The sequence below is a fragment of the Anastrepha ludens genome, chromosome X (genome assembly GCF_028408465.1).
Source record: "Anastrepha ludens isolate Willacy chromosome X, idAnaLude1.1, whole genome shotgun sequence".
Classification (NCBI taxonomy): domain Eukaryota; kingdom Metazoa; phylum Arthropoda; class Insecta; order Diptera; family Tephritidae; genus Anastrepha; species Anastrepha ludens.
The window spans coordinates 49,761,029-49,773,750 of record NC_071503.1 but is presented as its reverse complement, the minus strand read 5'-3'; the positions used below and the strand labels follow the sequence as shown (position 1 = coordinate 49,773,750).

Sequence of the window (12,722 nt, the reverse complement as noted above, 5' to 3'; positions counted from 1 at the left end):
CGCATGGGATTCCCCAGTTATAAAAACCGGATGAAATAAGTAATATACCCGTGAAGCTAGAAATTCACTTTGCTGCTTTTTTTGTATCTATGATCACATGTATATTTTGCTTATAGCAACGAATTCGAGAATTTTTAGCGAATCGTGTTAAATTTCTATGCGCCCGGCTCGGCCTTACTTCGCTGCGTCGCATAGTGCGGCCGATTCCCGCAAAGCTGGCCAAAACTCAAAAAATTAAGTAATTGATTCAAAATTTCTTACTCGGGGGTTGTCGGGGTCGCTGATTACGAATTTGATCTTAAAATTTTGGCCCTTCCACCCCTATTGGCTACCCCCTCACGTGAAATAGCGTATATTCAAGAACATAATCAAGATGCATGTAAATTTATATGTTTTCGGGGTCGCAAGGTAGCAAGTGGTAGCAGCTGAATCTTGTTTTATTCAATAACCATTACTTTTTTGAGTAACCTTTAATAGGTTTCAAAGCAGCATATGACGGCGTTGTATTACTATACAGTTTGAATACTCAAATTTTATAAAAAAAATTCCAAAAAATGTATCTACGTATTGCTGCAGCTAAAAATTTTGTGTCGAGGTATTGATACATATGTACTAAAGATTTCTCGTATTTTACTAACCTTCCGAAGATGATTCCATTTGGTTTTGTTCAATTTACTCCATTACAAAATCTTTCAAATGTGTACAACTTTCACTATTCATCGACAGTAATACGATGCTCAAACGAAGGCCATGTTGCGTCTGAAAATACAGAGGATACTTAGGGTACAGGACGTTGCTATGAACGGTTTTCACTACTCAAGGCATTACTGTAGCCAACCCAAAGACAAAAAAACTCTATCTAGAAACTTTTTTTTTCGACTTTTGGCCAGCTTTTTGGGAATCGGCCGCACTGTGCGTCGCATAGTGCTTTCCGAGCGGCCAAAATCAAAAAATTTGTTGTCCCAAATATACAATAGTTAGGTATATATGTACAAATGCGGTTCAATAAGTACCCGTGTTTGATGACAGAGGGCGTTCCTGAGGTAAGTTGGTTTCGCATCGTGTGCTCCCATCTATTAAACCACGGCAAAACAAATTACAGACTAATTGATGGGTTAGTTTGGATTTGGCAGCTATTCGAGTAAAACGTGTTCAGTTATTTTCGCTATAATGGAAAAACAAAGTATCGTTCGGTAATTCGCTTTTTTGCTTTTGGATGGGAAAAAATGCGGGGAGATAAAAGCACAGTTGGATGCTGTCAGTGGGGACACTTCGCCATCTATGACCACAGTTAGATATTGGTTCAACGAATTTAAACGTGGACAACAAGCGGTTGCAACTGTTAACTTCCCAGCAGTGTTTGGAGCAATTTAAACGAGATCCGAATGAATTTTTGTGTCGAGTTGTCCCTGTTGATGAAACGTTGATTCAACATACACACCAGAAACTAAGCAACAATCAAAACAATGGATTTCTCCCGGTGAATCTGCTCTAAAGAAGCCGAAGACAGTCGCGTCATCCTCATGAAGTGTTCCGAAAAAGGAAGAACAATCGCTGGACACTACCACAGTGAGTTATTGAACCGCTTTCACAGAAAATTGATTGATACGTGACCGCATTTGGCGAAAAAGAAGATGATGTTTCATCACGATCCCGCACCAACACATTCATCCGCAGTTATGAATTGCTGCCGCACCCCGCGTATTAATCCAATCTGGCTCCCTGCGACTTTTTCTTGTTTTCTAACATTAAGGAATGGTTTGCGGGGAAAAATTTAGTCATTACCGAGACAGTCGCGTATTTTGGAGAGTTCGACAAATCCTATTTTTGGAGGGGTTAAAAAATGGCCGGAGCGTTGGGAAAAGGGTATCTTTCTAGAAGGATAAGCATAAAAAAAATTATTTGAAAAAATGGTGTCTTCATTTTTAACACAGGCACTAATCGAACCCCCCTCGTATTGTATTCACGTTTCATCAAATATTTTCGTCTTCGTCAAAAAAATAAGCTTATAACGACTCAGGCGCGTGAAGAAAGATGTGGTCAGTTCGTTTTATGAATAAACAAGTCTTACTTTGATAAACATGAGCTTACGTTTATGCAAGAACTAGTTTTAAACAACCAGCTTGGCAGCAAGCGTCCTTCGCGCTGCGAATGCTGCTTCTACGCCTGTGATGGTATTTTGTTTTTGTAAGTAAAATATTTGGAATATCGACTGGAACACGGCAAATTTCATTCCATCAATAATGAATAAATAGCAGATATTTTTATGTATATTTAGGCGTGGAATACACGAGTAACATTGTTTCAAACATGGTTGATAGCTGTCGTAACGCTTATAATACAGTAGGTTCTGTTTTTATGCGGTAGATACGTTCCGCAAGAAACAGCATAAAAAAAAAACAGCATAAAAAAAGCTACTAGTTCTATAGTAAAATTATAGATACGTTTCAAAGTGCTAAAACCGTATAAATCTGAAATAATGTAATAAAATCACATAAAAAAGGGCACTAGTCCCATATTATAACTATAGATACGTTCCATAGACCGCATGAATCTGAAATAATTAAATAAAATCGCATAAACAAAATATTGTATTTTTGAAAATTATATCTTTATTTAAGAAACGTCAGAAGCGAAAAATAAATTTAAGTCAGAAAAAGAATCAGACAATACCCACATGTTGCGCGTTCGTTTAGGATTTGGCGTAAAATCACTTTCGTCACTTGAGGAAATGTACACGTCTGATCTAGATAGTTATGCAGGCGGTTCCATACTTGTAGGGTTAGCATTTCTGATGTAATCTGTGATGAGTTTTTGCTTAGCTGCTTTAGAATCTTGTTTATATGTACAATTCCCGATAGGTCGACATGCATTTTGTAATTAAAAAAAAAACCGCACTATTTCAAAACCGCATAAAAAAAAGCCGCATAAAAACAGAACCTACTGTATATGTACATCTGTATATCATATATATGTACTTCCATAATTTTTGAGAAATCGATTGAATATAATTGAAATGACCGCAAACAAATTCTTGAAAATACTAATTATTGATGAATGATTGGAGGAGGGATATATTGAACCAAAAAGAAAGAGAATATGGTCTGAAGATTTTTACTTGAAAAGAAATGAATTTTCACATATTTATTTACTAAAGGAACTGAAACTGTCATCACCTGCGGAACTAAAAAATCTATTGGATATATTTGCTTATAAATTGCAAGAAGTTTTTCAAAAGTCTCTCATTCATCATTTTTGAGCATCCGAAGCTCTGGAAGCTCTTTCAAGGTGTCAACAGGAGTTATCAAATCAACTGTTTGTACAATTAATGTCAAATGTACTCTTCTGCATCCACAAAATAACTGATGTAACGTTTCTTATTTCAAACACGCCCATACACGGGTAACATTGACCGTAACATTGCATGTTTGCAGCTTAATTTTGAAGCAATGTTCCCCATGTACATACATATGGTACACTTTATGTATAAAAACCAATACATATGTGTGTATCATACATATTTACATTACTAACTCTTGGTTGGACCATAGCGTTTAATGATAATCGTATAATAATATTGTAATAAATAGGTATAAAATTATCAACTTTTGTGTGGCAGAAATATTTAAATTAAAGAACTATAAAATTGTTTATATAAAACTCCTACAAAAATAAAAATAGCCATAGCATCAATTACGCTACATTTGTCCGTACAAAGCCATATATTCATAAATATATGTACATCAATATGTACGCTTACCGTAGGCTTCCTCAGCGCTTATGGTGCTCACAGTCACCAACGTTAACGTACGTTCCGTGGCAGCTGACACGAATAAACTAATGAGAGCCCGATGTAAATGAAAAATCACCACCGTTCCGTTACGTTGTATCGTAAATCGTGTATTGGTGCTCACACTCCCCAACGTAAACGTACGTTCCGTGTCGCTGACACGAAAACCTTATGAGAACTCCATGTAAATGGAAAATCACCACCGTTCCGTTCCGTAGTATCGTAGATCGTTGACGTGGTAAATGAAAAATTTTGGATTCTTCCATTGAAACCTTTCAGCTGATTGCACTCTCACCCCACACTGTTGCCAACATTAACAAACTAAACTTATAAAAATTAAAATGTTTATGAAATTTAACAAAATTTACAAACGATGCTTAATAATGTTAGTTATATGTAGATAAATGAACTATTTGCATTTGTTGGTTTTTGGCTTGGTTTATTATATAATGAAAAATAGTAACTGGTAACGCGGATGTGGGTAGAAGTATGTATGCAAAAATATGAATGGCAACATTGTGTCGATATAACCAAACATAAACCCCAACAAACCGATATATTGTGTAAATATGTAACACGCTTAAGCAGCGGTTTTCTACGGACTTAAGTTTTGCTCAATTTTGTGTATCTCACGACAAAAGGACAGGGACTATAGTAACATCAGTGAGTGTAAAGGCACACGATGTCATGGTTACTCTTGTGGCTGACAAGCCGCAATGTGCGCTTGCGTTTATGAATCAAATATTTTTTGTTGTAAAGGGTGACTAATTTAGAGGTATCGGATATAAAATTGAAATATATTAAAACAACGGAAATTCGAATTGATTGGGTAATCTTTATTAATTTGATAAAGAACGTTTCATGACCTATATTTTTTAAAGATAATCCCTTTCAAATATTAGCCGCAATTAGCCGCTGGAGAACTCGGTCGGTATTTCGTGAATAACTTTAGTAATTATTGAAACGTCGGCTGTATTTCAATATTTTGCGCTTCGTCTGCGAAAATCTATAATTTATTTAGAAAATTAGTTTACAATTTGTTTAAATTTACAATTCATTTTACATATGGATATATGCATATATATGTATATATATATAGGTACTTACATTTGTGCTTCAGCGCACTCGTCTGCACGCGGCGATGGCTCCAAAGTAAAAGAACGAGCTTTCTTCGTTCGCTTTACTTTGAACCGAGCTCGTGAAGTGCAGCGCAAGTATGCATTTTTAAGCACCAAACAAAGGTAATTATTAATTACAACGCAATTACACCGCGTTGTAACATTCCCCCCCCTCGTAAACTTGATGCCTGGCGTCAAACCTTACCCAGATAAGTCCAATTTTGCTAACTTTACAATAGGTCGGGTTATCAATCCATGTATGGTTTTCACGATAGCGCTCCGGGCTTGGCCATCCTTTGCTCGCAAAACTTCAACTACCATTCCTTTGATCCAGGTGTTGCGTTTGCTTGTTTCATCGACGATGATTACCACGTCACCGTGGTCGACAGGTTCAGGAGGAGGTTGATACCATTTTGCGCGACGAGTGAGGTTAGGCAGATATTCCCTCACCCACCGTCTCCAAAACTGGTCAGCCAGCTGTGACGCGACCCTAAAGTTTTTTCGGAGTGTGGCACCGCTGCTGTCTGCAATGCTTCGTTCTCGTAGTCCGCTTGACCCACCAAGCAAAAAGTGATTCGGAGTGAGTGCCTCGTCGTTTGCTGTATCCAGAGGAATGTATGTCAGTGGCCTGGAATTTAAGACGTTTTCGACATCTGCTAGTGCTGCTCGAAGTATGTGCTCGTGTATAATGTTCGCGCGAAGTATGTCCGATAAAATAGATTTGACGGAGCGGATCATCCTCTCCCATGCTCCGCCCATATGCGGCGCGGCCGGGGGTATAAAACGCCACTCCACCTCCGGGTACTTTTGCTGTAGCTCATCAGATGAAATTCTCTCTATCTCGGCTTGTAGAATACGATTTGCGCCTCTAAAATTTGTGGCATTGTCTGAAATAATTCGCCTAGGCGCACCACGATGACAGATAAACTGCTTCAGAATAAGTAAAAATGCATCTGTGGATAGAGAGTGGGTAATTTCAATATGCACTGCGCGAACAGTGAGGCAAGTGAATAATACACCCCAGCGTTTATCATGATGTCTACCAACAACGACGTCTATCGGTCCGAAGAAATCTTCCCCAGTGTATGTAAATGGGCGCATATTCAACGCGAGTCGTTCAGGTGGCAGAGAACCCATTTGAGTAGGCTGTGGTACTGCCTTGCGGATTCGGCAAACTTGACACTTCCTTCCGACGCTACCTACCAACGCTCTTAATCCACTCACCCAGTATTTTTGACGAATTTCGTTGACTACGACTTCGTTGTGATGATGGTGATATTTACGATGGAAAAAATCGATTATTAGAAGTGTCACTGGATGGCGTGAGGGCAGAATTATGGGTCTTTTCACGCTAACAGGGACTCCCTCTATCGAATCGATTCGACCTTTGATTCTGAGCATTCCAAACTCATCTATGAAAGCCGAGCATTTGAAAATGGAACTTTTTCGACTTACCAGTTGGCCTTGATGTAGACATTTAATTTCATCTCCGAAGGTCTCACTCTGGCACATAAGAACAATTAAAGCTTCGGCGCTGTTTAGTGTGGGGTCCTGCAACATCATCTGAACGAACTCTGATTTAGCTGGTCTCCAGCTTATTAACCGAAGGAACCGCAAAGTGTATCTTGTTGCACCACGCAGCTTCTCCCACTTATTGAACCTCGACACATGAGGTACAACTTCCGTAAAAGATGTGAAGCTAAGTGTTGTATTAAGCTCGATGTGATGAACTAACTCATGTTCTGCAGAGTTCAATAAAATCGTCTCTGGCCACTCCCAGGAAGGCAAAGTCAAGAATTGAGGACCTTGGAACCAACGCAATTCTCCATCCAACTTCGACTACTGCTTCAACTTTGTGGCGTCGTCGGCAACGTTGTCGGCTGAAGGCACCCACCTCCAGTTATTGATGCTAGATGACTCCAAAATTTCTCCGATTCTTACGCCAACAAATTGACTAAACTTTCGAGTGTCTGATCGGATCCAGTGAAGAACGTTCTTTGAATCGGTCCAGTACACCTCCTCGCTGATAGGCAAGGTTAATTCATTTCTAATAAATTTTGCGAGTCGCAAGCCCAAAATGGCACCCATCAGCTCTAACCGCGGTATAGAAACCGGTTTCAGTGGCGCTACTCGCGACTTCGAGGCCACTAAACAACATTTCACCTTACCACTGACGGTGGCTCTTAGATAAGCAGCTGCCGCATACGCTACACTACTCGCGTCGCAGAATATATGGAGCTGAACGTCGTGAGTAAAGCTGGCTAAGGGGTAACAGCGTGGTATGCGTACGTCGTGTATTCGTGGTAACAATCGAACCCATGACTGCCATGCTTCGTGCTCGTCTTTTTGCACAGGTGCATCCCAGGTGACACCAGATCGCCAAATATTTTGCATTATGATTTTTGCTTGAATCATAAAAACCCAATTAAGCCAAGGGGATCATAAACAGACATAATTACCCGAAGAACGCTCCTGTTTGTGACAGATGAGTTGTTACCGAAAACGGATGTATCAAATTTTGCGAAGAAAGTTAGCTCGTCCGACCAAGGCAGCCACCATATGCCCAGAACTTTTTCGTATGTCATAGAAGGATCTTGGAGGAGCTTACCCGATTGCTTTGCCGTCCTGGAAATGGCATGCAGTGCATTGGTAGAGTTTGACAGCCAGTTGCGCATCTCGAAGCCACCTTCACCGTGTATATGCTTGACTTGCAACGCCAAATCGATCAATTCTTTCTGCGTATCTACGCTCTGCAGCCAATCGTCCACGTACATGTTCCGATGAATTGCCCCAACCGCACTAGCGTTTTCATTGATGAAACGCGAAGCATTTTTGTTTTTGATGAAATTTGCCAATGATGGAGAACAAGCAGCACCAAAAGTCACCACCGTCATTACGTAAGTATCAGGATCTCTAGAGCTATTCCCATGTCGCCACAAAAATTGCTGTGCGGTTTGGTCTTTGCTGCGCACTCGAATTTGATGGAACATCTCGCGAATGTCTCCTGTGATTGCAAAAGCTCGCTCACGAAATCGTATAAGTATTCCAACCAGAGACGCCAGAAGGTCGGGCCCTTTCATTAAATAGGTGTTGAGAGCGATACCGTTGACGGTGGCAGCGGCATCCCAAACGAGCCTTGTCTTGTTTTTATTTTTATTCGTTACGGTGAAAATTGGAATGAACCACGACCTTTTTCCATGAGATATCTCATCTTTTGTCAATTTCCGAATATATCCTTTATCTTCATACTCACGAATTTGTTTGTTGAGAAAATTCCGTAAGAGTGGATCCCGGGTCATGCGTTTTTCCAAACAACTGAGGCGTTGCAATGCCATGGAATACGAATTTGGTAAAACGATTTTATCGAATTTCCACAATAAACCCGTTTCCCAACGCTTTTCATTTTCCAAGTACTTTGTAGTCGATTGCATAATGGCGAGAGCCCGCTCATCTGCTTTGGATTTCAGTGGTTGATCTTTCATGCTAATACCAACTGCCTCTAACGCGTAATTAGCCTTTAACATTTCATCCATGCGTTCAGTTGACACACAGGAGCAGATGTGCATCACCCTATTCGAAAGGGCATTAGCTTCCTCTCCACGGATATCAGATATCGCAGCTGGCGTGGTAGGAGTATGACCGATAGATATCTGTGGCCACTGTCGGTGATCGTTGTAGTTATTAGGCACCCTGGCTGGTGGTTCTTGGGCACTAGTCAAAACCGAATTGACTGGAGGAATGCTACCCACACCCGGTGCAGCATCACCATAAACTGTATGCAAATAACCTATAAGAGGACAAAGCATGCTGCCAAGAGGTTGAGTGCAGCTGTGCCCGTGGAGATTGTTCTGCTTCTAACCGACCAAGTACTGTAGATGGAAGATTGTTAAGCCCTGGTGTAAATTGTGTGTTGCAAGTAAATGGTGCTGGAGGGTAAGAAGGTACAGCCGCTTTTGCAGCAGTGCAGTGCGTGTTGATTGGATGACCTGTCCACGTTGTAATGCTAGATCTATTACGAAATGGTGCCTCCATTCCGTAAACAGAAGTCAGATTGGACTGCGATCGTCCATGGTTTCCGCTAGCACGAGGTAAACCGCCAACCCAAGTTGAGGTTATGCTGCCCGAATTTATACACGGTAGTGCGTACCCGTCCTCTGATGTAGCACATAATGCGTGAGCCGCGCCTTGATGCGCCAAACCATCAACGTGATGCCTCATGCATGCCCCTAGTTGTGCGTACCCATCAGAAGACGTATAAAACAGTGAAGCAGCTAGCGAACCGCCCGTCTACCACTAGTAAGCCAATCCGAGACGAGAATGGTTCGCTTGCCAGCTCAAGTAACGACCAACTCAAAGTCTGGGAAAACTTTTACAAAACTCTACTCTCCAACACTGATGGAAGCAGCAATTTACAATGCAATTGCGATAGACACGCTGATAACGATAGCGTTCGGACGCAATGCCCCTCCATGAAAGAAATTGCAGATGCAATAACAACATTAAAAGCCAATAAGGCGCCTGGCATTGATAACGTCGCACCAGAACTATTAAAGGCAGACCCAATTACTAGCGCTAAGCTCGTTCAACCTACCATCGAACGCTTCTGGTCAGACGGGCACCTTCCAGGCGAGCTTAAGGAAGGAGTTATAATAAAAATTCCAAAAAAAGGCGATCTCTCGCAATGTACTAATTGGAGAGGAATTACACTTATATGCAGCGTTAATAAAATCATTGCCCATATTATAAACAAACGAATCCACGAAGCTTACTCGACATCAATATTTCGTGAAGAACAAGCGGGTTTCAGGCCACGCCGATCATGTGTCGACCACGTAAACAGCCTTCGGGTAATAGTGGAGCAAAGCGTGGAATATCGGTCACCGCTTTATTTAATATTTATCGACTTTGCTAAGGCATTCGATACTCTTCGTCACGACGCTATTTGGGCCGCGCTCCGATGTAAAGGCATTCCCGAAAGAATGATTAATCTCATTATAAACTTATATACGGACGCACGCTGCCGAATCCTACATGAAGAACATCTAAGCGAGCCAATAATTGTTAAAGTTGAAGTAAAACAAGGTTGCCCGCTCTCTCCAACTCTCTTTAACATTGTCCTTGACGCCATTTTAGGTCAGGCTCTTGCTAATCAGAGAGGCATCACATGGGGTCTTCGAGGATCCTTAAACGACCTCGATTACGCCGACGATATTTGCATCCTTGCGCACAACTACGACGACATGGCACGAAAACTCAAATCGATATCGACACTGGCATCGAAAGTGGGACTCAACATCAATGTCTCTAAAACCAAGGCCATGCGCATAAATGCAAACAACACGCGCCCATTCCTACTAAACTCAACACCTTTAGAGGAAGTTCAAAGTTTCTGCTACCTAGGATGCATTATCTCAACCTCTGGCGGCTGTGCGGAAGACATCGAAAACAGAATAAATAAGTCGCTGCAAGCATTCGGTCAATTGAAAAACATCTGGAGCTCCTCATTCTTGTCGCGTGGCACCAAACTAAAAATATTTAATTCCAACGTCATATCCGTTTTACTATACGGATGTGAAACATGGAATGCTGCGCCACGGCTAATACAACGCATGCAATCTTTTACAAATCCTTGCCTTAGGCGTATACTAAAGATAAGGTGGCCAGAAACTATATCCTACGACAGACTGTGGGAGCTGACGAACCATACGCTCATCACAACAAATATTCTGAAAAGAAAGTGGAACTGGATCGGCCATACGCTCAGAAAACCCGCACAAGATATCACGAGGCAAGCCATTGAATGGAACCCACAGGGATCACGCAGAAGGGGACGCCCAGCGCATACTTGGAGAAGACAGCTAGAGAAGGAGATAACATTAAGTGAAATGAACTGGAATGAAATTAAAAGAATGTCATTGGACAGGGACAGATTTAAGAGTTTTGTTGTAGCCCTATGCTTCACTATGGAGTAAAAGGAATAAATATATATATATATACTAGCAAACCCGGCCCGCTTCGCTGGGCACACTAAAATAGAATAGATATGGTTTAGAACAGAAAAGATATGGTTTTCATATTATTTATTTCTTTATTCTCATACTATTTATTTATTTATTCAATACCACGTTTTGGTCTCTATCTCGAGACCCTAGTCACGGAGCGGCATGAAAAATACTCTGAACTAAAGCATTCACCAACAGCTTCCATTTGATACCCATATTGAACATACACATCCGAAGGTTACCTGAGTCCACGTTTTGACCTATATCTCGAGACCCCTGTCACGGAGCGGCATGAAAAATACTCTGAACTAAAGCATTCACCAACAGCTTCAATTTGATATCCATATTGTACAAACACATTCTAGGCTCCATGTTTTGGTCTCTATCTCGAGACCCTAGTCACGGAGCGGCATGAAAAATACTCTGAACTAAAGCATTCATTAACAGCTTCCATTTGATACCCATATTGTACATACACATCCGAAGGTTACCCGGGTCCACGTTTTGACCTATATCTCGAGACCCTAGTCACGGAGCGGCATGAAAAATACACTGCACTAAAGCATTCACCAACAGCTTCCAATTGATATCCATATTGTACAAACACATTCTAAGGTCCACGTGTTGGTCTCTATCTCGAGGCCCTAGTCACGGAGCGGCATGAAAACTACTCTGTACTAAAGCTTTCACCAACAGCTTCCATTTGATACCCATATTGTACATACACATCCGAAGGTTACCCGGGTCCACGTGTTGGTCTCTATCTCGAGGCCCTAGACACGGAGCGGCATGAAAACTACTCTGTACTAAAGCTTTCACCAACAGCTTCCATTTGATACCCATATTGTACATACACATCCGAAGGTTACCCGGGTCCACGTTTTGACCTATCTCTCGAGACCCTAGTCACGGAGCGGCATGAAAAATACTCTGTACTAAGGCATTCACCAACAGCTTCGAATTGATATCCATATTGTACAAACACATTCTAGGGTCCACGTGTTGGTCTCTATCTCGAGGCCCTAGTCACGGAGCGGCATGAAAAATACTCTGAACTAAAGCATTCACCAACAGCTTCCAATTGATATCCATATTGTACAAACACATTCTAGGGTCCAAGTGTTGGTCTCTATCTCGAGGCCCTAGTCACGGAGCGGCATGAAAAATACTCTGAACTAAAGCATTCACCAACAGCTTCCAATTGATATCCATATTGTACAAACACATTCTAAGGTCCACGTGTTGGTCTCTATCTCGAGGCCCTAGTCACGGAGCGGCATGAAAACTACTCTGTACTAAAGCTTTCACCAACAGCTTCCATTTGATACTCATATTGTACATACACATCCGAAGGTTACCCGGGTCCATGTGTTGGTCTCTATCTCGAGGCCCTAGACACGGAGCGGAATGAAAACTACTCTGTACTAAAGCTTTCACGAACAGCTTCCATTTGATACCCATATTGTACATACACATCCGAAGGTTACCCGGGTCGACGTTTTGACCTATCTCTCGAGACCCTAGTCACGGAGCGGCATGAAAAATACTCTGTACTAAAGCATTCACCAACAGCTTCGAATTGATATCCATATTGTACAAACACATTCTAGGGTCCACGTGTTGGTCTCTATCTCGAGGCCCTAGTCACGGAGCGGCATGAAAAATACTCTGAACTAAAGCATTCACCAACAGCTTCTAATTGATATCCTTATTGTACAAACACATTCTAGGGTCCAAGTGTTGGTCTCTATCTCGAGGCCCTAGTCACGGAGTGGCATGAAAAATACTCTGAACTAAAGCATTCACCAACAG

The 12,722-nt window shown here is 41.5% G+C and overlaps 1 protein-coding gene across 1 annotated transcript; it reads right to left on the bottom strand.

Annotated features, from left to right (window-relative positions):
• Nucleotides 1-6,747: 6,747 nt before the first annotated feature.
• LOC128870047 (uncharacterized) lies at nt 6,748-8,940 on the bottom strand. The gene is made up of 3 exons (XM_054112644.1): nt 8,772-8,940; nt 7,517-8,695; nt 6,748-7,313 (listed from the first exon to the last, which is right to left on the bottom strand). The coding sequence occupies exons 1-3, from the start codon at nt 8,938-8,940 to the stop codon at nt 6,748-6,750; spliced, it is 1,914 nt and encodes a 637-aa protein (XP_053968619.1).
• Between the last annotated feature and the right edge of the window lie 3,782 nt (nt 8,941-12,722).